At 39.2% G+C, this 26,778-nt stretch overlaps 1 protein-coding gene across 8 annotated transcripts in view; it reads right to left on the bottom strand.

Moving 5' to 3' along the window:
- ARHGAP10 (Rho GTPase activating protein 10) overlaps window positions 1-26,778 on the bottom strand; it is a 316,951-nt gene that overhangs the window by 97,592 nt on the left and 192,581 nt on the right. For all 8 annotated transcript variants that reach the window (XR_010409585.1, XR_010409584.1, XR_010409583.1 and 5 more), the window contains 3 exons: window positions 22,462-22,520; window positions 3,421-3,526; window positions 1,811-1,970 (listed from right to left, as the gene is read on the bottom strand). Coding sequence is in view for 5 of the 8 variants with exons in the window: in XM_054508716.2 (XP_054364691.1) it covers window positions 1,811-1,970; window positions 3,421-3,526; window positions 22,462-22,520 (325 nt within the window). In the remaining 3 variants the exon portion in view is untranslated. The remainder of the gene's footprint in view (window positions 1-1,810; window positions 1,971-3,420; window positions 3,527-22,461; window positions 22,521-26,778) is intronic.

Genomic DNA, 26,778 nt, shown 5'->3' with positions numbered 1-26,778 from the left:
TATAATTGGTTCACCAATGCCACTTGGAAATTCCTGTAAGATTTGTTAACAAGGTGAAGGCGGCACTATCTACTTCCCAAGCGGAAAAATTGTGAACTTATCTTCTCAGCTTCAAATAAGAAAATAGGAAGCTGCAGGATTCAATGGAGATCCTTTTATCTGAGAGCAAGACCCAGAGCCAGTATTTTCCCCATAAACTGCGTAAAAGTTCCCTAATTGGGACTTAATCTAATGATAGCTGTACCATTAAACATTGTTTCAAAGCTTGTGGGTCTAATTAATTATTTCTTTTTCTTTTTAAAGATTTTTTTTTATTTATTTGAGAAAGAGAGCGAGTGAGTGGGGGAGAGGCAGAGGGAGAGAATCTCAAGGAGACTGCACTCTGAGTACAGAGCCCGATGTGGGACTCAATCCCATGACCCTGAGGTCATGACCTGAGCTGACACCAAAGATTGGACACTTAACCAAGTGTACCACCCAGGTGTCCTCAATTATTTCTTTTTCTAAAAACGATTATAGCCATCTTTCCTTAAAGCTGTCTGGATAGCTTAGGGCACCACTTGCTAGCTAAAAACAAACAAACAAACAAACAAACAAAAACCCCAAACTTCTTACACCCATAAACAAGCTGCTTTTACTATCCTGGGCAAGAAAATCTCTGACCAGCTTTCACACTTAACTCACACAAGCTAGAATCGCTCTAGCAAACAGCAAATGCAACAAGGCTCTTACCGTGCTTTGCTCATGGAGGCTCTGTTTCTCTCCTTCCCACTCCTCTGACCCCCTTAAAATTTATTGAGTTCATTAATTCATCCAATAAATATGAACTGAACACCTAGTATGTACCAGGTATTATTCTAAGTGTAAAAAACGATCTCTGCCCTCAAGGATCTGGCAGGGAGAAACAGATAACTACAACAATAAATAAATTAGATAGCACATTGGACAGAGATAAGTGCTGTGGGATACAAGTCCCAAAATGGGGCACCACCCCAGACTGTGAGCTGCTTTCCATCAGGGGCTGTAATGTTCTTCTTCATAGCCTTGCACCTCATACATGCTTGGCATATAGTGTAATCTTAGTTGAAAACAAACAAACTACAACAAACCTTTAATAAACAAATGAGTAACCAAGCATTTTAACAATTTTCAAATTCCCTATCTTAAAAGAAGTGAGGAAAATTATTAGCAAGGCTGTGATCTATAATGATAGTGAGAAAAAACCACATAAAAGTTCTTCAAAGAATCTATCATATTTTGTAAACTTCTGTAGTCCCCTGATTATAGAGAAACAAGTAAAATGATGTGTCACTAAGGAGATTATTCATTTTAAACCAGAGATTCTTAACCTGGGGTTCCCAGATTCAGGGATGCATGTGAATCCCCTGAAATTGTCAGCACAATTTGGGAGATAAGGGGAAGTTATATGTGTGTTTTTTTAGGGAGAATGTGACACAGATTGGCAAAAATATTTTCCCTAGGTTACAAAAACAGAGTTTGAGAAATCTAAAGATAGGACTGAAAGCTGCAAAGAATCTAAACAGTTCAATATTATATTGCAGACTGTCATTTGCATCTGGGTAAAATGCTGCTTCCTTAAACCAGTGAGATAACAGAAGACCAGGTAAACTTCAGATTTATGGAAATCCATCAGAAGACAGAAGCTCAGCAGGAACTTCTCAGAACCAAACTCATCATCGCAATAATAATAAAATCATTTAACGGTGGTGGGGAATCTTAGAGGCTAGTTTCACATGGTGATAAAGCCAAAACCAGGAATTCCCCTATGGAAGAAACAAAGAGAGTTTACCTTTTGGTGGTTTTCAATTAAGATTTCCACCACGATGTTCTGAAACTTCAAATCCATGATGGCAGCAACAGTTTCCTCCTGGGGCCTCATCAGAGTTGGTCCAAACACCACTCCCAGATTTGCCACAGTCATGAGGTTCTGCTTGGAGTGATTTGAAACACTGATAAGGAAGGGGGCAGGGGGAGAAAGTCTCCAGTTAAAAGAGAGGCAATAGCTGGGGACGTACAATCTTCTGCAACTCTGTGTTTCCTTAAAAACAAGGAGTCAAGACACTCAATTGTCCTCCATGTCTGCTTCTGAAATAACAAAATCTGACAAGAACCTAGGGGATTAGGCCCCTGCCTACCTTCCTACTATTCCTCTCTTCTCGATGCTCTGCTCTAACCACAATGGCTTTCTTAATAATTCCATGTTTATGTTAGACTTGTGCCCCCCGAAGACCTTCTCTTACCATTCCCCTCTACTTAGAATATCCCCACTTCCCCAGACTATTATACCCTTGGCTTCCAGGAATGACCAGATTGTATGGTATCTTTATCAGATTTAGCTTCACAAGCACACAGAACTTGGTCAGAGAACCCACATTCACCCCTTTGGCCCAATACATTGTGCAGTGAGCAACCTAGACAACTGTTCTCAGAAGCCCTGATGCTTAATTCAGGTCTCAATTCAAAGTTCCCATCCTCAAGATACCTTCCATAACAACACTCTTTAAAGTCCCACGTTCAATCTATATTCTCTATCCCCTCATTTTTTTTAACCACTTATCGCCTGAAATTATTTCGTATTTTTATTTGTAATCTGTTTATGATCTTTTCCCTCTTAGAAAGAAGCGACTTCGTGAAAGTAGGGAATTCATCAATCTTGTTCAACTATGTATCCACAAGCACCTAAAAAAGGCATTCGATAAATATGTGTTGACTAAATGAACAAATAGCTCCACTAGCAGTAGGACACTTGGCAGGTCATAATATCCTCTGGCCTTCAGTTTCTTTTTATACAAAATAAAAACATAATAAAATAAATAAGATAACAAAAGAAAATTAAGAACATTCTAAAACAGCATTCCTCAGCCTCTTCTTACCTCCAAATTTCTATAATTACAGTGAGCTAAGAGTCATTTGTGTTTGAAGAAAGGGCTAATTTCTCCACTAAATGATTAGATTTTGCTTGCTTTTTAAAGAGGGAGTAAAAAGACTAGAATGGATCCTATGAAATAACTACCTATTACTGGATTAAACTAACTTAAAGACCATGTGGAAACTTAGAGTTAGGTAGGTGTGAAACCAGGCTAAATTCGCTAACAGACTTATAATCACATTTCCAGGACCCGTGTATAGGGAAGTGTATAATATTCTCTTCTCTTACTTCCAATCAAACCCCAAGTTGCTGGCAGTGATGTTAAGCAAATAATTATACAACTTCACGAAAGCATCATATTTCAATGCTCTTGTCCAAAATATGCACAGTGATTCAACTGTCCAGCCTGCCTTTCCAGGCGTGGTCCCTGGTATTGTGTAGACAGCCCCACTTCCAACCATTATGAATCCAAGAACCCCACATAGTACCCAGAGTAAAACAAAGAAAGTTAGGAAGAAAAGGGGGCTTACTTTGTTAAGTGTTTCACCAAAATGTCCAACATTTCTTTATTTTTCTCTGGCAGTTTGTGTACCAAGAAATGGATAGCATTAACACGAGATTCTGGGCTTCCACTTTCTTTAAAAAAAAGAAAAAAGAAAAAAACAGATTACTCAGAATCAAATACAGTCCCAGAAATCAACGATGACAACAACTCATCTGTTCAACATCTTTCAACAGAGAATTTAAACGTATTTTGCCACCTTTCCCAAAAAAGGGGGGGTCTATCTATTTCAGTGTGAATGTAATGAGTGCCTATCCCTAGGGTGATATTTAAGAACAGAGGACGACTACAGCTTCTCCTTCTTGCACTCTACACTTCAAGTCTGCTCGTCCCTTGAAGGAGTCAGTCACTGGGTCACTGCCCCACAATGGAATGCAAATAAAACAGGGGCAAATAGGTTCTTCCCTCTTAGGGTTGAGTTTTATCCCCCAAAAAGATACACTGCAGTTCTAACTCCCTAGAGTCTCAGAACATGACTGTTTTAAAATGTGCCTGGGATTTGTTTTAATCAGGTATGGTAAGAAATGTGACATGAAAATGACTGAGTTGAAGGAAGAGTTTTATACTCATACCCCCTAGAAACAGGAGGCATGGTAAGCCAGGGTCAGCCAAGAGGCAGAGGGAAGAAGGGGGAAATGTGGGCAAGAGGCTTTATTGTATTTTCCATGTGAGGAAGAGGCAAGGCAAGACTGAGGACTGGTTGGTTTGAATTATTTCAGCAGGCTCTGGAGCACAAGAGCTGTGCCAAGACATATGGTACCTGCCCCGAGGTGCTAAGGGCAGAATATTGACTTGGAGTGTAAGAGCCCAAACGACAGAGTCAAGGAGAGAAAATGGGCTCTGGATTGACTGGCATATGGAAAGCATGCTCAGTTTACTATCTCAAGGAATTGGTTATAGCCCCAGAAAGGGTGTTCTCCCCAGGATCAGTAAAGCCCCAGATGTCAAAACATCAGAATAAGACATGCTTAACATAATGACCTTATTTGGGAATAAGGTCATTGCAGAAGCCATCAGTTAAGATGAGATCATATTGGAGTAGGGTGGTCCTTTAATCTAGTATGTCTGGTGCCCTTATAAGAAAAGAAAGACACAAAGGGAAAATGGCCATAAGAAGATAGACACAGGGGAGAATATCATGTGACAACACAGGCAGAGACTGGAGTGATGTGTCTACAAACCAAGGAATGCCAAGGATTGCTGGGAACTACCACATGCCAGACGAGGTAAGGAAAGAGCCTTCCCTGGAGCCTTAGAGGTTGGCCGTGCCAACCTACACCTTGATTTTGGACTCCCATTCTCTGGAATAGTGAGTGAGTGGGTGAATGAGTGAATGAATTTATTTATTTACTTATTGACTGATTGATTGATTGATTTAAGCTATTCAGCAACCCTAGGGAACTAACACACTCACTTTCCCCCTTAGACTTTGGAATGAATTATCCATGGCTCTTATTAGCAACACGTCCAAATTCCCTTTATTGTGTTCTTGACAGAAAGTATCAAACAAATCAATAAAATGCTTATTATTGAGAACTCCACATGAATTTTCAGGGGTGTCAAAGAAGTAACTGAGGAGAATTCAGCTAGCACTTAAGGCAGCAGAAAGGATGGTACAGACTGCTTGGAGGCTCACAGAGAGCTGGCAGGAGAAGCTGAGGAAAGGTTTCACATAAGGGAGAGCATTTGAGTTGGGTCTTGAAGAACAGGGAAGAATTTAAAGCAAGGCAGAACTGAGGAGGAAGAGGCACGCTCCAGATTCTGCAAACAGTGTAAGAAAATGCACAGCCTATGCAGAGAGGGCACCTTAAGCTTATGGAAAGGCAGAGGCCAAACTCTGGCTTGTAAAAGCAAATGTGAAGAATCTGTCTTTACTGTTGGCTTCTAAATCAGTCACTGTAAGGAAGGCTGGGAAGAGACAGGCACAGAGTCAAATTTGGGGAGATACACCTGACGTTTTCTGGAGGATGGATTTGAACGGGAAAAAAAGCAAATCAGGAGGGAAAGGCTATTTGGGCAAGAAGTAATGAGTCGGGGGTGGGGGGGTGCGGGTGATAGAATTACAAGTAAGGAAGTAGAGCCGGCAGGCAGGCGTTAGAATTGCTGCTTCCAACTGACAACAAGAGCAAGATACCTACTAACGGAGGCTTCTGGGACTCAGTTCCTCATCTGCAAAATGAAGTTAACAGCACCATCTCCTAAGGCCACTCTGAGACTCAGTGAGGTAGCACCTGAGAAGTGTTGAGTGCTGGTGGCGGGCACAGACAGGTGCTCCCTCACTGTTAGCCATCATCTCTGCTGTGGTTTGCATTGCTCTTCCCATGTGAGAGCTCCCACGGAAGACACAGAATTGACAGGCTCTAGCTGCAGACTGGCCGTGGGTCAGAAGGAAGAAGGCAAAGATGACCCATGTTTCATGCCTGGGTTATGCAGTAGTATGGTCAGTCCCCCAATAGACAGGAGCAGAGGAGACAAGGCTGGTTTGAGGGGGACGGTGATGGGGGGAGTGACAGAGGAAGGGATTTTCAAAGGGCAGATATCTAGCAGGGAGCTGGGAATGGTAGGAGGCGTTAGAGATGAAGGTAGCAATGTTCTCTGGAGGGAGGGGACGTCCGGCATGTGACCAAGGCTGCCTGACTACTTCAGAAAGCTAACAGAGCATCCTGTGGGGAAAAGAGCTCCATTGGGTGCATGGGAAATGCCAACTGGGGGCTAAAGAAAGCACAGGAGGAGGAAGAGGAAGGAGGACAGGAGGTTCAATATCATCAGAAAGTCAAGTGAGAAGAAACATGCAAGGCCTGGGTAGCCAGTGGTATCAAGAGTTAACGAGGGACAGAGGAAAAGCAAGACTGGGAGGAGGGCCTAGGCACCCACCACTAAGTTTGCCAGCCAAGAGTCCCTCTTTAGTTATACAAGGAGGTTAAAGAGTGAGTGGCTAGAAGGGACAGAGAGAGTGGGATTTCAGATCACTGGTTCAAATATCAAGAAATGGAAGGGAAGAGAGATAAAGCAAATCAAGAATAATTGACATATAACATTATATTAGTTTCAAGTGTACAACATGATTCAATTATTTGTATATATTGCTAGATGACCACCACAATACATCTAGTTAACATCTAATATCACACAGTTATAAATTGTTTTCTTGTGATAAGAACTTTCAAGACTGGGGTGCCTGGGTGGCTCAGTCAGTTAAGTGTCTGCCTTCGGCTCAGATCATAATTCTGGTATCCCCAGATGAAGCCCCACATCAGGCTCCTTGTTCAGCACGGGGTCTGCTTCTGCCTCTCCCTCTATCCCTCTCCCTGCTTGTGCTCTCTCTCGTGCGCGCACTCTATCTCAAATAAATAAATAAAATCTTAAAAAAAAAAAGAACTTTTAAGATTTACTCTGTTACAACTTTCAAATACACAATACAGTATTATTAACTATAGTCACCATGCTGTACATTCCATCCTCATGACTTACTTATTTTATAACTGGAAGTTTGTACCTTCCAACTCCTTTCATGCATCTTGCCCACTCCCCAGCCCCCAGCAACCGCTAATCTGTTCTCTGTATCTATCAGCTTGCTTGTTGTTGTTTATCTTTTCTAAGGTTCCACATATAAGTGAAATAATATGGTTTTTGTCTTTGTCTGATTTAGGAATCTGTTTCTCCAACATGATGATGGTTTTACTTTTTCCTTGTTGTAAAAACTAAATATCTACTGTTAAAATTTTAGAAAACATAGATGAAACAACTCAGTAAAAGCAATCACTAATAATTTGAAATACATATCGTTGAAAAAGAACATGCCATCAGACTATGAAGAACTACAAATCAAGCCAAAAAGAAAGAGACAAGCCAAAAGAAAAACAGGTAAAAGACTGGAGCAGGAACTCCAGGAAAGAGACCAGCCATATGACCAATAAACATAGGAAAAAGTGCTAAACCTCGTTATTTATCAGGGAAATAAAATTAAAACCACAATGAGCTACTACTACTCATCCATCAGAATGGCTTTAAATGAATACAGCATTAAGTTCTGGCTAGGATAAGAAGTAACTAGAACTGTCCAACTCTAACTACGTGGGAATAATTAAATGGCACAATCACTTTGGAGAACTCTTTGGCAGTACCTACTGAAGTTGAATGCACACATTCCAACCCACAACCCAAAAATTCTACTCAAAACCAAGAGAAATGCACATAAACATTCACTAAAAGGCACATATTAGAATGTTCACAGCAGTAGCACTCTTGATAATCCCAAAAGTGAAACCACCCAAGTCTCCATCAACAGAACAGATAAATGCATTGTGGTGTGTTCGTACAATGGAATCTTATACCACAAGGACAGAGAATGAACTGCTGATTCACTCAGCACAGAGGAATGTCACCAAGATGAGCAAAAGAAGCTGAATGCAAAAGAGGATATTCTAGATGATTCCATTTAGATACAATGCGAATGCAGCAGCAACCCTAACCTCTGGACCTATGGTGTCAGAAGTCAGGGGAGTGCTCGTGTGTCATAGGGACCATGTGGGTGTGAGAAAGGGTTTATGGGACTCTGACAATGTCTTATTTCTTGATCCAGGGCTGATTACACGGCTATGTTAATATGTGAAAATTCATTAAGCTGTATACTTATTATTCGTATACATTTCTATTATGTATCAACAAAAAGTTCACTTACATTAAGCTACCCATAATAAAGGCTGGTAAATTTTAGGCTTAATCCTTTCAGAACTTTGCTTCCTTTTTCATAATGAAATGCATGAATAGCCTATTGCATTTAATATACCATGGACATCTCTCCATGTCATTAAAAAGCACCACACCATCAACTCTCTGAACAGTTGCTTCCAGTGATTGTACAGGTAAGTCTGTTCCAGTTTACACTTCCAATAGTAATGTTTTAGAGTGAGGAATGAGGTTTCACAACACAGGACACCGTTGTTGCTAAAGACAAAGGAAGCAAAAAGGCTAAGAAATGAAAAGGCATCTGATAAGGCGAATACAAATAATCAAATCATATTACATACTAAAAACTCTTAGATACAGGGACACCTGGGTGGCTCAGTCAGTTAAGCATTTGCCTTCAGCTCAGGTCATGATCTCAGGGTTGGGCTCCACACTCAGCAGGGAGTCTACTTCTCCCTCTCCCTCCTTGTACTCTCTCTCTCAAAAAAATAAAATCTTAAAAAAAAAAAAAAAAAAACCTCTTAGAGATAGACAAATTTGTCACTGAAATCAAAAGTACAACTATCTAAAGAGTTAGTAAGGAATATCACTCAGCCATAAAAACAGATGAGATCTTGCTATATTCACAACAACATAGATGGACCTAGAGGGGTGAAATCAGTCAGTCAGAGAAAAATATCATAGGATTTCACTTAAATGTATAATCTAAAAAACAAAAGCAAACAGACAAACAAAAAATGCAGAAACAGACTCACAAACACAGAGAACAAACAGGTGGTTGCCAGAGGGGAGCGCGGGATCAGGAGATGGGCAAAATGGGTGAAGGGGAGTGGAAGGTACAGGCTTCCAGTTACAGAATGAATAAGTGAGGGGGATGAAAGGTACAGCACAGGGCACGTAGTCAATGATACGGTGAAAGATGGTAGCTACACTTGTGATGAATATAGCATAATGAATAGACTTGCCAAATCACACTGTTGTATATCTGAAACTAATGTAACACTGTGTGTCAGTACTTCAAATACAATACTTCAAAAAAAAAAAAATTAGGTGATAAATCATAATCAAGTTTTTGTCTGGAGTTAAAACCAAGATAATACCTTACTAAATCAAAGCTGGAGAAAAATGAAAGAAATTTTTAAAAAAACAACATTTTCAATTCACAGCTTTAATTTTAAAAATAAAACTTTAAAAAATTTAAAAAAAAAATTGGGGGAAATTTAAAGTCAGGACTCTGTAAAATAATTTTTAAAAATTCCGAAGGAATAAAAGGGTAACTGCCTATGATAAGAATTTCGTACATTCAAAAACTGAATATTTTATAAAACTTTGAGCCAAAAAGCTACTTCTAACTCATGTTGTCTACCTTGTCATTAATAAGCATTTCTCTCCAAAGAAAATCTAATTTTAATATTTGGGGATTTATTACTTATTCAGAAACACAAGCTAGAGAAATCATTTCCCACTCCCTAAGGTTAAGGTTCTTCATTTCTAAAAATAGTAGAATCGGTTTTGAAAAATAGAATCAAAGCCTTCCACTTCCTTCTTTGAGTGCCTCTCCCACACCCATCTTCATTTGAAATCACACACGCATTTTTCTGAAGCCTACTTTTTCCCTCTTTCAAAAAGAAGAATATTTGGAAATAAGGTGCTTTTTAAATATTTATTTATTTACTTTGGGGTGGTGGGGGAGTGGCAGAGGAAGGGAGAGAATCTCCAGCAGACTCCCCACTGAGCACAGAGCCCAATGCGAGGCTCGATCCCAGGACCCTGAGATCATGACCTGAGCCGAAATCAAATCAAGAGTCAGATGCTTAACCAACTGAGCCACCCAGGCACCCCTGCAAGTAAGGCTTTTAAAGTAAAACTACTTTTTTCTCCATTTTATTTGACATTAATCAGAAATCTCTACTAAATGGGCATCTCCATGTAGTTGCAACATAATAATAACTTAAAGGTACTCAAAAAAGTTTTCTAAATGATAAAGTACATAGTTAGATAAATTATCTTCAGTGGCTTATGCTATATGCATTTCATTATATTTTAATTTATATAAATTATATAATGAAAAGCATAACTTTTTTTAAATCTAGGATACTGAATTAATTATAACACCAAATTCCTAACATATGCCAGGGAATTAGGAGTTTACTGTAATAGCAAAAGCATTTTTAGTTGTGAAACGAGAAATCAGCATCCACAACACTTACTATCTATGTGCTTATGATGCTGTGCCAACTAACAGAGACTGAAAAAGATAGGATCATAGCTTATTGGAGCTTATCAAAGATACCCAGGCAGATAAATATTAAATTATTTCAATATTTAAATGTCATAAGTCAATAGTACTGTAAGTTAAAGCAAGTGTAGCAGTAAACATCCAAACACTTCCCAAAGTGCTTCACTCAACAGACATCAAGTATTCGAGTTCTTCCATGGGTGACCCTATCCACTGGGAAATAAATATATCCGGCTAAAATAGCTCAATGTCATTAGGCATTCAATTCCTCTAATGTCCAGGTTTCCAAGTCCTTCCCAACTAAGACCACATGATTTTCCTGCTTCCCATGCAGGTTTACCAACTAGCATAGAACATTCCAGTTAGGCAAATACCAGTGCCCTGGATCCTCTAATAGTTTATATTTTTCATCATAAATGACTTAAGAGCTTTGTGATTATGATTTTGCTTCCCAGGTAACTTGACTACAGAAGGAAAATATACAGAACATAGTAAGACAAGTGTTCTTGTTCAGGGCGGAAATATTTTTGTATGATGTTACATTAGGCATCCAGGCTTCGGCGGTCATTCTCAAGCTAAGCTTAATATGAGTCCAATCCTGAATGGGTCCAGTTTTTATCAATATGATATATCAAGAACTCTGAGCCTGAAAGGCTAAGACACAGACCATGGACTAAAACATTCTCAGAGATAATAAACGCCGTAGAAAAACATCCAGGTAGACACCTAATAGCCTTCCCTAGATGGGCACAATCTTTTGCATTCCTGCACAGACCAACTAAACTGTGTTTTCATCTTATGAATTTCTATACTAAAAAGCTCATTATATTTTCTCACAAGATGGATGGTATGAAGTAATAAGAAATATATGCTGGTCTCTGCTTCTGGTTCCTGACATGGAGCTCCTAAGTCTTATAAATAGGAGTAAGGTTTGATTTCTGGAGTGCCTGATACAAATATGAATCTTGTGTTCTAATCTGTTCTAATATTTAGTCTTTTTTTTTTTTTTTAAAGATTTTATTTATTTGACAGAGAGAGACAGCTCTGAGAGAGGGCACACAAGCAGCGGGGGGGGGTGGAAGAGGGAGAAGAAGGCTTCCTGCTGAGCAGGGAGCCCAGTGTGGGGCTTGATCCCAGGACTCTGGGATCGTGACCTGAGCCAAAGGCAGATGCTTAATGACTGAGCCACCCAGACACCCCTAATATTTAGTCTTTGATCCTAGTTCCTAACACAAAGCTCCCACAACCTCCATAATTTCGTAAGCGATATAAGTGTCTGACGCCAAGCTCCTAAGTCCCTTGGAATTTCCTGGGTGATAAGATTATCTTTTATTCTAATGAGGTGACTTTGTGGTGGGCTCCCAGATGGGGACACACCCGAACTCCACAGGGACAGAAGCTTCAGCACTCAGGACACTTCTGGATCACACCTAATGTATCTCTTCATCTGGCTCTTCATCTGTATCCTCTATCATATCCTCTATTATATAACAAGCTGGCAAATACCACTTTGTATTTCCCCGAGTTCTGTGAGCCATTTATCACACATACCTGAGGTGGGGGTTGTGAAACTGATTTCAAGCCAGTTAGTCAGAAGTCCTGCAGACAACCTGGGACTCACAACTGGTGTCTGAAGTGGGGGCAGGCTTGTGCTACTGAGCCCTTGCCCTGCAGGACCTGATGCTAACTCCAGGTAGAAAGAATCAGAACTGAACTGAATTATAGGACGCTCGGCTGGTGTCACAGAATTGGCTGGCGTGGGAAAAAAGCCCACACAGTTGGTGACCAGAGGTGTCAGAAGTGAAGTACTGTATGTGTGAGTAAAGGAGAAACAAAGGAATGGTTTTCCATACAGAGGGACTCTAGTTCCTTTTGGCAATTTTAGTTAGTGCTCTCAGCTGAGAGGGTGTAGTTAACACTCTTAATTTTCTCTATTAAAAAAAAAATTAATTTCCCAATGCATTCAACACTGAACAGTCAGTATTTTTTAAGAATGAAGAACAAAAAATGTCTGTCTCATGGTGACAAAAAAAGAAATAAAATTCATATTTGTATCAGGCACTCCAGAAATTAACCCAACAGAAGCCTACAGAGAAGAAACTGAGGAGAGACAATAAAGGGACCCAGGAGAAACCTCCAGAATTCTCAGCAGGGAAGGCAAACAAGACCATCTCAACAACCCAGAACAGATGGAACCCACCACACATGACTGAAAGGAATCAAAAATTAGTTTCCGTGCTGGTGTGAAAGGTAGTAACAAAGATGGGCGATGCTTGATAATTTTAGCAGTCAGCTCTGCTAACAGACATTTTCGCACAACAAGGTCACCTGTGCTGTTGTTAATGGAAAATGATAGCCTGACTGCAATCCCAATTTTCCAACAATATTCAAAAGGGGAGACTAATTTTAGCCATCTGACTTCTGTAACTGTTTTTATGTAATACCTGCAAGTCCATGTGCAAAAGATTAGAGAATTTGCTCCCACACTCTTTCCTAAGAGAGGCACAGTGAAGACTGAGAGGGGTACTCACAGAGACTCAAATAAAAAATTAAAGTTGGGGGACGGAGCAAGATGGCAGAGGAGTAGGAGACCGGGATTTCATCTGGTCCCAGGAATACAGCTAGATAGGGATCAAACCATCCTGAACACCTACAAACTCAACAGATCGAAGAAAAGAATAGCAACAACTCTCTGAACAGAAAAGTGACCACTTTCTGGAAGGTAGGACATGCGGAGAAGTGAATCCGAGGCGATATTCGGGAGGATAGACGGCGGGGAAGGGGGCTTCTGTCCGCCGCTTCTGGCAAGTGATAGAGCCGCGGAGCACAAAATCGGAACTTTCAGAAGTCGGCTCTGCTGAGGGACATCGCTCCAGTAGCTAAGCAGGGGGGTGGACCCTCGTGGGACAGTGTGGTCTCAGGACCCTCGGGGTCACAGAAAGACGGGGTGTGCCTGAGTGCAGCAGAGTTCCCAGGTATCAGAGTGGGGAAGCCGGCTGCAGAGACCGAGCCAAGGTGTGGACTCTCAGCTCCGGGGTTGCCATAAACTGTGATCCACGGCACAGTTGGGCCGCTGCTCCTCCAGCAGGAACCCAACAAGGAGCAGATCTGGGGAGACTCCCCTTCCTCCCCCAGGAGGAGTGGCATGGGAGCGCACCGCAGGGATCTGCGGGGTTTGGAGACTCCACACGGGGTCATGCGCCAGACACAGAAACGCTCAGTCACAGGCTGGGTGAGCATGGAGTGCGGCCGGAGACCGGGAAGACAGGAGTGACTGCTTTTCTCTGGGGGCGCACTGAGGAGCGGGGCCCCAAGTTCTCAGCTCCTCTAGGACGGAGATTGGGAGGCCGCCATTTTCACTCTCCTCCTCCGAAGCTGTACGGAAAGCTTGCAAGGAACAAAAGCTCCTGAGAGCAAAACTGAGCAGATTACTTAGCCCAGACCGAGCAAGGGCGGGGCAATTCCGCCTCCTACAAAGACATTTGGGAACCACGGCAACAGGCCCCACCCCCAGATCAGCAAGAGCAGCCAGCCAAGACCAAGTTTACCGATCAATGAGAATGGCAAAACTCCAGCGCTAGGAGAATACAGCACATAGAATTCATGGCTTTTTTACCCCTGATTCTTTAGTCATTCAAAGTTAATGGTTTTTTTTTAACTGTCTTTTGGGTTGTTTTAATTTTTCTTTTTCCCTTTTTCAACCGACATCTTATCAATCCCTTTTTTAAAAAATATTTTTTATTTTTCATTTTCAGAGTCATATTCTATCCCTTCATAGTAGTTACCCTTATTTTTGGTATATATGTATATAAGTTGTTCTCTCTTTAAAATTTTGAGATACGGTTTCTTCTAACAGATCAAAATATACCCTAAATCTCTAGTGTGTGGCTTTGTTCTACTCTCCTGCCTGATCACATTTTCTCCTTTTTTTTTAAATCCTCTTCTTTCTTTTTTCAACCAACTTCTTATCAATTTCTTTTATAAAACCTTTTATAATTTTCATCTTTACAGTCGTATTCCATCTCTTCATCGTATTAACCCTTATTTTTGTACATATATAAGTTTTACTTTCTTTAAAATTTTGGGAGGCACTTTCTTCTAAAAGACCGAAACACGCCCAAAATCTAGTGTGTGGCACTGATCTATGCACCAGCCTGATCATATCTGATCATATGATGGTTTTGTATTGTTTTTGTTTGTTTTTATTTTTTTCTTTTCTTTTTCTTTTTTCTTTCCTTCCCTTTCTTTTCCCCTGGTCTCAGGTCTTTTCTGATTTGTTTAGTGTATATTTTTTGGGGACGTTGTTACCCAGTTAGCATTTTGTTCTCTCATTCATCTACTCTCCTCGGGACAAAATGAAAAGACGGAAAAAATCACCTCAACAAAAAGAACAAGAGGCAGTACCGACTGCCAGGGACCTACTCAATATGGACATTAGTACGATGTTGGAACTAGAGTTCAGAATGATGATTTTAAAGATACTAGCTGGGCTTGAAAAAAGCATGGAAGTTATTAGAGAAACCCTTTCTGGAGAACTAAAAGAACTAAAATCTAACCAAGTCAAAATCAAAAAGGCTATTAATGAGGTGCAATCAAAAAATGGAGGCTCTACAAGATGTCCATCAAGAGAGGATGGATAAAGATGTGGTGTATATATATACAATGGAATATTATGCAGCCATCAAAAGGAATGAGATCTTGCCATTTACAACGATGTGGATGGAACTGGAGGGTATTATGCTGAGCGAAATAAGTCAATCAGAGAAAGACATGTATCATATGACATCACTGATATGAGGAATTCTTATCTCAGGAAACAAACTGAGGGTTGATGGAATGGTGGGGGGGTGGGAGGGATGGGGTGGCTGCGTGATAGACATTGGGGAGGGTATGTGCTATAGTGAGTGCTGTGAAATGTGCAAGACTGTTGAATCACAGATCTGTACCTCTGAAACAAATAATACATGTGAAAAAAAAGAAGAAGATAGCAGGAAGGGAAGAATGAAGGGGGGGAAATAGGAGGGGGAGACAAACCATGAGAGACGATGGACACTGAAAAACAAACGGAGGGTTCTAGAGGGGAGGGGGGTGGGAGAATGAGTTAGCCTGGTGATGGGTATTAAAGAGGGCACGTTCTGCATGGAGCACTGGGTGTTATACACAAACAATGAATCATGGAACACTACATCAAAAACTAATGATGTAATGTATAGTGATTAACATAACAATAAAAAATTTTTTTAAAATGCTAGAATAAATGAGGCAGAAGAGAGAATTAGTGATATAGAAGACCAAATAATGGAAAATAAAGAAGCTGAGAAAAAGAGAGATAAACAACTACTAGATCACGAGGGCAGAATTCGAGAGAAAAGTGATACCATAAGATGAAACAACATTAGAATAATTGGGATCCCAGAAGAAGAAGAAAGCGAGAGAGGGGCAGAAGGTATATTGGAGCAAATTACAGCAGAGAACTTCCCTAATTTAGCGACGGAAACAAGCATCAAAATCCAGGAGGCACAAAGAACCCCTCTCAAAATCAAAAAAATAGGTCAACACCCCGACATCTAATAGTAAAACTTACAAGTCTCAGAGACAAAGAGAAAATCCTGAAAGCAGCTCGGGATAAGAGATCTGTAACCTACAATGGTAGAAACATTAGATTGGCAACGGACCTATCCACAGAGACCTGGCAGGCCAGAAAGGACTGGAAGGATATATTCAGAGCACTAAATGAGAAAAATATGCGGCCAAGAATACTATATCCAGCTAGGCTGTCATTGAAAATAGAAGGAGAGATAAAAAGCTTCCAGGACAAACAAAAACTAAAGGAATTTGCAAACACGAAACCAGCCCTATAAGAAATACTGAAAGGGGTCCTCTAAGCAAAGAGAGAGCCTAACAGCAACATAGACCAGAAAGGAACAGAGACAAATACAGTAACAGTCACCTTACAGGCAATACAGTGGCACTAAATTCATATCTTTCAATAGTTACCCTGAATGTAAATGGGCTAAATGCACCAATCAAAAGACACAGGGTATCAGATTGGATAAAAAAACAAGACCCATTGATATGCTGTCTGCAAGAGACTCATTTTAGACCCAAACACACCCCCAGATTGAAAGTGAAGGGGTGGAAAACCAATTACCATGCTAATGGACACCAAAAGAAAGCTGGGGTGGCAATTCTTATTTCAGACAAATTAGATTTTAAACCAAAGACTGTAATAAGAGATGAGGAAGGACACTATATCCTACTTAAAGGGTCTATCCAACAAGATCTAACAATTGTAAATATCTATGCCCCTACCATGGGAGCAGCCAATTATAAAGGCAATTAATAACAAAAGCAAAGAAACACATCAACAACAATACAATAATAGTGGGGGACTTTAACACCCCCCTCACTGAAATGGACAGATCATCTAAGCAAAAGTTCAACAAGGAAATAAAGACTTTAAATGACACACTGGACCAAATGGACTTCACACACATATTCAGAACATTCCATCCCAAAGCAACAGAATACACATTCTTCTCTAGTGCCCATGAAACAGACTCCAGAACAGATCACATCCTAGGTCACAAATCAGGTCTCAACTGGTACCAAAAGACTGGGCTCATTCCCTGCATATTTTCAGACCACAATGCTTTGAAACTAGAACTCAATCACAAGAGGAAAGTCAGAAAGAACTCAAATACATGGAAGCTAAAGAACATCCTACTAAAGAATGAATGGGTCAACCACAAAATTAAAGAAGAATTTTAAAAATTCATGGAAACGAATGAAAATGAAAACACAACTGTTCAAAATCTTTGGGATGCAGCAAAGGCAGTCCTAAGAGGAAAGTATATAGCAATACAAGCCTTTCTCAAGAAACAAGAAAGGTCTCAAATACACAACCTAACCCTACACCTAAAGGAGCTGGAGAAAGAACAGCAAATAAAGCCTAAACCCAGCAGGAGAAGAGAAATAATAAATATCAAAGCAGAAATCAATGAAATAGAAACTAAAAGAACAGTAGAACAGATCAATGGAACTAGGAGCTGGTTCTTTGAAAGAATTAGTAAGATTGATAAATCCCTGGCCAAACTTATCAAAAAGAAAAGAGAAATGACCCAAATCAACAAAATCATGAATGAAAGAGGAGAGATCACAACCAACACCAAAGAAATACAAACAATTATAAGAACATATTATGCGCAACTATATGCCAGCAAATTAGATAATCTGGAGGAAATGGATGCATTCCTAGAGATGTATCAACTACCAAAACTGAACCAGGAAGAAATAGAAAACCTGAACAGACCTATAACCACTAAGGAAATTGAAGCAGTCATCAAAAATCTCCCAACAAACAAGAGCCCAGGGCCAGATGGCTTCCTAGGGGAATTCTACCAAACATTTAAAGAATAATTAATACCTATTCTTCTGAAACTGTTCCAAAAAATAGAAATGGAAGGACAACTTCCAAACTTGTTTTATGAGGCCAGCATTACCTTGATCCCAAAACCAAAGACCCCATCAAAAAGGAGAATTACAGACCAATATCCCTGATGAACATGGATGCAAAAATTCTCACCAAAATACTAGCCAATAGGATCCAACATTACATTAAAAGGATTATTCACCATAATCGAGTGGGATTTATTCCTGGGCTGCAGGTTGGTTCCGCAAATCAATCAGTGTGACACAACACATTAATAAAAGAAAGAACAAGAACCATATGATCCTCTCAATAGATGCAGAAAAAGCATTTGACAAACTACAGCATCCTTTCTTGATTAAAACTCTTTAGAGTGTAGGGATAGAGGGTACATACCTCAATATCATAAAAGCCATCTATGAAAAACCCACAGCGAATATCATTCTCAATGGGGAAAAACTGAGAGCTTCCCCCTAAGGTCAGGAACATGGCAGGGATGTCCACTATCACCACTGCTGTTCAACATAGTATTAGAAGTCCTAGCCACAGCAATCAGACAACAAAAAGAAAGAAAAGGCATCCAAATCGGCAAAGAAGAAGTCAAACTCTCACTCTTTGCAGATGATATGATACTTTATGTGGAAAACCCAAAAGACTCCGCCCCAAAACTGCTAGAACTCATACAGGAATTCAGTCAAGTGGCAGGATATAAAATCAATGCACAGAAATCAGTGGCATCCCTATACACCATCAACAAGACAGAAGAAAGAGAAATTAAGGAGTCGATCCCATTTACAATTGCACCCACAACCACAGGATACCTCGGAATAAATCTAACCAAAGCGGCAAAGGATCTGTACTCAGAAAACTATAAAATACTCATGAAAGAAATTGAGGAAGACACAAAGAAATGGAAAAATGTTCCATGTTCATGGATTGGAAGAACAAATATTGTGAAGATGTCAATGCTACCTAGAGCAATCTACACATCAATGCAATCCCCAACAAAATACCACCCACTTTTTTCAAAGAAATGGAACAAATAATCCTAAAATTTGTATGGAACAAGGAAAGACCTCGAATAGCCAGAGGAATGTTGAAAAAGAAAAGAAAGCTGACGGCATCACAACTCCCAACTCTATTACAAAGCTGTAATCATCAAGACAGTATGGTACTGGCACAAAAACCGAAACATAGATCAATGGAACAGAATAGAGAGCCCAGAAATGGACCCTCAACTCTATGGTCAACTCATCTAAGACAAAGCAGGAAAGAATGTCTAATGACAAAAAGACAGTCTCTTCAACAAATGGTGTTGGGAAAATTGGACAGCCACATGCAGAAGAATGAAACTAGACCATTTCCTTACACCACACACAAAAATAGACTCAAAATGTTCAAAAGACCTAAATGTGAGACAGGAGTCCATCAAAATCCTAAAGGAGAACACAGGCAGCAATCTCTTCGACCTCAGCCACAGCAGCTTCTTCCTAGAAACATCACCAAAGGCAAGGGGAAGCAAGGGGAAAAATGAACTATTGGGACCTCATCAAGATAAAAAGCTTTTGCACAGCAAAAGAAACAGTCAACAAAACCAAAAGACAACCAACAGAATGAGAAAAGATATTTGCAAATGACATATCAGATAAAGGGCTAGTATCCAAAATCTAGAAAGAATTTATTAAACTCAACACCCAAAGAACAAATGATCCAATCAAGAAATGGGTAGAAGACATGAACAGACATTTTTCCAAAGAAGGCATCCAAATGGCCAACAGACACTTGAAAAAGTGCTTAACATCGCTCAGCATCAGGGAAATCCAAATCAAAACCTCAATGAGATATCACCTCACACCAGTCAGAATTGCTAAAATTAGCAAGTCAGGAAATGACAGATGTTGGCGGGGATGCAGAGAAAGGGGAAACCTCCTACACTGTTGGTGGGAATGCAAGCTGGTGCAGCCACTCTGGAAAACAGCATGGAGGTTCTTCAAAAAGTTGAAAATAGAGCTACCATATGATCCAGCAATTGCACTACTGGGTATTTACCCCAAAGATATAAATCTAGGGATCCGAAGGGGTACATGTACCCCAATGTTTATAGCAGCATGTCCACAATAGCCAAACAGTGGAAAGAGCCAAGATGTCCATCAACAGATGAATGGATAAAGAAGATGTGGTATATATATATACAATGGAATATTATGCAGCCATCAAAAGGAATGAAATCTTGCCATTTGCAATGACGTGGATAGAACTGGAGAGTGTTATGATGAGTGAAATAAGTCAATCAGAGAAAGACATGTATCATATGACCTCACTGATATGAGGAATTCTTAACCCCAGGAAACAAACTGAGGGTTGCTGGAGTGGTGGGGTGTGGGCAGGATGGGGTGGCTGGGTGATAGACATTGGGGAGGGTATGTGCTATGGTGAGCGCTGTGAATTGTGCAAGCGTGTTGAATCACAGATCTGTACCTCTGAAACAATACATTATATATTAAAAAAAAAGAAGAAGAAGAAGAAGAAGAAGATAGCAGGAGGGGAAGAATGAAGGGGGGGAAATCAGAAGGGGAGACGAACCATGAGAGACGATGGACTCTGAAAAACAAACTGAGGGTTCTGGAGGGGAGGGGGTGGGGGGATGGATTAGCCTGGTGATGGGTATTAAAGAGGGCACGTTCTGCATGGAGCACTGGGTGTTATACACAAACAATGAATCATGGAACACTACATCAAAAACTAATGATGTAATGTATGGTGATTAACATAATAATAAAAATAAATAAAAAATTATAGTCCACACTGAGGATACTGGATACACCTGTGTAACACACACACTTTTTCTCGTTAAAGAAGGTAACTACAGGTCCTGCTCTAACCGCAACTCCACTTGGGTGCAAATTCATGCCAATAATTACAGTAGTTATAGTATTTCTTTGGAACAGGCCTGTTACTCAAATCATTGTGGAGACTCTATTACAGCATCCCCAGAAAGTCGGGAGGCCAAACACAAGGCACCGATCTAGTAGGCGATGCTACCGTTTATATTTATGCAATCTCTTCTACCACATTACTCAAGGATGGCTTCGACAAACTTTTTAAAGTCCTTTCCTACTGCTACAGACTCCATTACTATTCGCAAGCTCCTACCTCTTATGAAGCCTTCATCGGGTATTAAAAAAAAAAAAATTCACATCAGAATTTCAAACATACCAGTTTCAGTTATAAGGCATGATAATCCTAATGACATTAGCTTGTGGTATTTTAAAACCTTACTCCATAATCACTGTATCTTTCCCCCATTCTCAAAGGATTCTAGATTAAAACTGGCACTCTTCTGCTTTTTCCAGTCTCTGAGGTGAAGAACATGAAACAATTGTCCTCCAACTAGAGTTTAATTTCTCTTTTGGCCGTTTGCCAAAAATGCCACAGGGAAGGAATCAAAACAACTAAGCGTTTGCTTGAGTTTTTGCCAAGAAAACTTTCCCCCACTTCCTTGATCACACAAATTCTCTTAAAAAAAAAAAAAAAATTCCTCTTCTATGTGAAAACAGAAGTGAGTGGGACCATATTTTTGCCTTTTCCAAAGGCCTGTTTTATCAGCACAGTCTAGTCTAGCTGGGCCTACACATTGCTTCTCTCTGTAACACACTAGGAACCTTTACACTGGCTGCCGTAAAGACCTCACAAGAAGATAATGTTTAAAGCAATGTTCGGGCAGCAGTAACATAGGACCCAAAGGGATTGCTCTAAATTTTTCAACAGATTAAACTGTGGAATACATCCAAGGGGGAAGAAAAAAAAAAAAGGAAATGAAAATACAATTATAGCTACTGTCAGTGCACCTGTGAAAACCAATCCTGCAGGTTTTAGCCAGTGAGCTAGGGTTTTGAATTTTAAATAAAGATCTCTATAATCTGGCAAGTGACTTCACATGTCTCACCCTTCATCTCCTTAACTATTAAATACCTCACACCAACGGATTTTGGACAACTCTGATGATTAAACACCATGTGTCAACACAAAACTAAGGTGTATGAATAACAGAGAGAAAACAGGACACCTTCAGATGAGTATGACTCACGAAACATTCAATCACAAATTAAAATTCTACCAACTATAGGCCTTTTTTAACATTTTATCACATATAATTCACTCTCTATCGGATACTGTGTGGGTTTCTGGCTTTATCTCACATTACTCCCTCTGCCTGTAATTTCCATCTAAATATCTTTCTATGGGAAGCCATTTCCAACCTGCTAATCTCTCCAAATCTGCTAATCTTCCCCAACCTTCTGCAAGTTAAATACTTCTGTGCTCCCAAAGCGTTTTGCTCATGCCATTATTCTGTTTTATGGGATAATGGGAGGCGTGTGTGCCCCAATATTTGCTGGAGAATGGACTCCTAAAGGCAGAAATCCTTTCAGGGCTCCACCTACCCAGTATCTACCAGTGATTAGCATACAGCAGGCAATAAATAAATGGGAATTAATTAATCAATTCTCACTCTTTTTCACCCTCTAAAAGAGGAAAGAGACCAAACACCTTCTAAAGGGATTTCTATTTTTAACATTTACAAGAACATTAAGTGAGATTTTTTGGAAATTTTAAATACTCTGTCAACCACTACGCCTCTACATAATACTTACTGGCTGGAACAATGAAATCTCCATGTAGTTCATAGGTCATAAGAGGCTCTGGAAGACTCCTGTATGAAAAGGACAGCCCAGAATTACCAAACACATCCCAACAGATCACTGCTCTTTGTGTTCATTTTTTATAAAAGGTTATAAATACGATGTGCATTTCTCAGTTAATGTGTAAAACTTTCCCTAGGAAATTTTTTTACATATCAAAAAGATATATAAATATCTGGATTTATATGGATTACTTTATTAAGTACTACCTGTACCAGGCACTACCAAAGCTTAAGCAGTCACAAATCCTTATCAGATCTAATCACATAATATTTCATATTTAGGGGCGCCTGGGTGGCTCAGTTGGTTAAGTGACTGCCTTCGGCTCAGGTCATGATCCTGGAGTCCTGGGATCAAGTCCCACATCAGGCTCCCTGCTAGGCAGGGAGTCTGCTTCTCCCTCTGACCCTCCCCCCTCTCATGCTCTCTCTCTCAAATAAATAAAATCTTTTTTAAAAATTTCATACTTAATCTTGGAAAATACCTTTATAAACATCGGAGTTCATATATAAAACTTCTTTCCACATACTAACTTATTTAAAGTCAAACATTCTAACCAACCAAATATAAGCATATAGTTTTGAAAATCATCTCTAGGATATTAACTGAAGATGCTACAAAAAAAACATTAAAAACTTTAAACAAAGATATCCTCTCCCCTTACAAATCTCTATTACAGAAATATGATATCCATTTTTGGCTTATGCCTATGAAACAATAAAAGAGATATGAAATAAAATTGATAACAATGTGAAAAATGCCCAACATAATTTTAATCTTCTACCAAACAGATTACACGAATGGCAGTGTATTTTATCCTGTGGTCAAAGAGTGCTACAGTTCAGTCAATCTTTATATGTATCTTAAATTTTAAAAGACCCGATCTCTGAACTCTGTAAAAACACTTAAAGAATACTTAGACAAGTATTAATCTGCACAGTCTTCCTGGAGGGCAATCTGGCAAGATATTAAAAATCTTTAAGAGGTTTAAATTGTGTAACCCAGAAATTCCTCTTCAAATGCTTAAGAAAAAAAAAATCAAAGACACACACACAAAAAAAATTTAAGACATATACAAAAGCCAAGAAAAAAATGCAGGGATAAAGGAGTTCATTTCATGTCGATAAAGAGGACAATTAATCAACAAGACATAACAATTCTAAATGTTAATGTGTCTAATAATAACAGGAGTTTCAAAATAAATGAAGCAAATATTGATGGAACTATAAGAAGAAACAGACAAATCCACACCTATAGCTGGTGATTTAAATACTTCTCTGTTTGAATAACTTGATGGAACAAGTAGACAAAAAATTCAGTTAGGATACAGAAGACTCGAATAAAGCTATCAACCAATTTTACCTAATTGATATATCCCTCATCTAAATGATATCCCATCCAAAAGGAGCAGAAAACACATTCTTTTCCAGTGCACATGGAACACTTATCAAGATAAACCACATTTTAGGCCATCAAATAATCTCAATAAATTTAAAGGGGTTTAAATTATACCAGCTATTTCTCTGATTACAATAAAAATTGAATTAAAAATCAATAACAAAAAGATATGTGGAAAACCCCAAAGAAAGAGAAACCTAGAAAGTATTGTGAACAAAATGAAAATGAAACACAACATATCAGAATTTAAGGGATGCTATTAGTAAAGCAGTATATAGGGGTAAATTTGTATCATTCAACACCTATAGAAGAAGACAGGTCTTAAACCAATGACTTCACTTTCCATTTTGGAGAGTCAGAAGAAAAAAACAAGAGTAAATTAAACCCCAAATAAGCAAAGGAACCGAAATAAAATGAAGAAGATTCAAATTCAACAAGATAAGTAAAAGGATAATACATCATGACCAAGTTGGGTTTATCACACAAATGTGGTACTGCCTTAATATTAAAACAAAATGAATACAATTCGCCACACTAGCAAACTAAAATAGAAAAACTGTATGATCATCTGAATAGGTAATTCAGGGAAGAAAAGATAGTTCTTCCCATAAATGGTATTAGAATAACTAGGCATTCATATTCAAAAGCAAACTTGGATCCATATCTCATATCTTCCATAAAAATGAACTCAAAACAGATCATAGATCTAAGAGTATAACCTAAAACTAAAACACTTCTAGAAGAAAATATAAAAGAAAACCTTTGTGACTTTGGATGAGGGAAAGATTTCTTGATACATCATCAAAAGTACAGTTCAAAAAAGAGAACTGATAAACTAGAACTTCATCAAAATTGATGCTTTTTGAAAGACACTAGTAAGAGAAGGAAAAGGCAAGTCACAGACTGAAGAAAACATTTGCAAAGCACGTATCTGATGAAGGACTTGTATCCAAAATACAATTAAAACTTATCAAAATACAATAAGGAAACAGTTTAGTTTTTTTAATTCCATGAAAGACATTTCACCCAAGAAGATAGCAAATATGCACATAGAAAAGTTTAAGCTTATCAGTCATCATGGAAGTGAAAATTAACAGCACATGAGATACCACTATACACCTGTTAGAATGGCTAAAATGAAAAAGACTAACCATACCAAGAGTTGGCAAGGATGCAGAGGAAATGGAACTCTTGCACATTTAGGGTGAGAATGCAAAAAAATGTAACCACTTTGAAAAAAATATTCATCAGTTCCCCAAAATGTTATACATACATCCAATATATAATGTAGACAGACATTCCACTCCTTGGCTTGACCCAAGAGAAATATAAGCCTGTTCACTCAAAGATATGTACAGAAGGGATTTGGGTATCTTTATTTGTAATAGCCAGAAGCTACAAACAACCCAAATATCCATCATGAGGTGAATGGATTTTAAAAACATCTGTGGTGTAGGGGCGCCTGGGTGGCTCAGTCAGGTAAGCGTCCAACTCTTGATTTCGGCTCAGGTCATGGTCTCGGCATCGTGAGATCGAGCTCCACATCAGGCTCCATGCTCAGTGGGGAGTCTGCTTGAGATTCTCTTTCCCTCTCTGTCTGCTCCTCCCCCGCCCACACGGACTCTAACAAATAAATCTTAAAAAAAAAAAAAAAATCTGTGCTGCATCCACACAACGGAACCCTGGTTAGCAACAAGAAGGAATGAGCTACTGGTACAAACTACAGCACAAACGAACCTCTAATTAAATGAAAAAACCCAGATTTTTTTTTTAAGATATATTTCTATTCCATTTATATGAAATTTTAAGAAATGCAAATTAATGTACAGTGACAGAAAGCAGACCAGTGGTTGCCTAGGAATGAGGGAGTAAAAGGGAAGGGTAGGAGAGGGGGATCCCTAAGGGGCATGAGGAAACTTTGAGGGGTAGTGGTTAGGTTCACTATCTTGATTATGGCCACTGCTTTATAGGTGTATGCACATGTCAAACTTACCCCAATGTAAAAAATATATTGTTTATTACAGGTCAATTTCACTTCACTAAAGCTGTTTAAAAAAAAACTAAAACAGATACAAAAATATATTTACAGGTCATATTCCCTATACACAACTTAGGATACTACAGTACACACACACACACATTCACACATACACACACAATCACAATGACAACCATAGGCACGTCAACTAAAACTTAAAGCCCTAGTGAAGAAAAGCTGTTTCTTATTTCCTTTCTCCCTCCCCTTCATCTCCTACGCTCTCATTTAAAAAAAAAAACAAAATCAATTATCCCACAGCCTAAATAAAAAGAAGTAAACCTTAGGAGTTTTTTATTTCAAAATGTGTGAAAAATGGCAAGGAAGGAAAATGATGACTTGGCACAGAAGGAAAGCTAAACAGTCCTGAAAAGAAAACTGGGGTGAGGAGGGTGGTAGAGAACACTTAGAAAAGCCATAGAGAGCATTTCTTTCCCAATAAAAATGAATTTGCATCGAAATACCTTCTACGAGCTGCATCTCCCATTGCCATTTGTCTGCTAGTCAACATAGCATAAATAGTAAGTATTAAATATTGTTGATGGGAGGGAAGCAGTGATAAAGATGACAAGTTCCCCATACAAAATGTATTCTACCGAGTTACTCTGTCTCTCAACTTGCCATCCAACATGTTTCAAGCTACCTCTCTTTGCCACCCCTTGGGAACTGTCTATGAGTATAAATCATAATATTTATCTAAGCTGGCATTTTCTTCCCGAAAAGTTCCATTCCAATTTCCAGGCTTTAAAAGTTTCTTCTAGCTCAAATCAGTTTACGAAAAACCTCACAAAATAGCTCATTTGTCCCCTCACAATGGGAAACCATTGTAATGAACA

This window comes from Mirounga angustirostris, unplaced genomic scaffold (assembly GCF_029215605.1).
Source record: "Mirounga angustirostris isolate CCGP_5_RB_7025 unplaced genomic scaffold, mMirAng1.0.hap1 SCAF_2, whole genome shotgun sequence".
Lineage (NCBI taxonomy): Eukaryota > Metazoa > Chordata > Mammalia > Carnivora > Phocidae > Mirounga > Mirounga angustirostris.
Note: the sequence above shows the minus strand (reverse complement) of the source record. Positions and strands in the feature narration are given on the sequence as shown.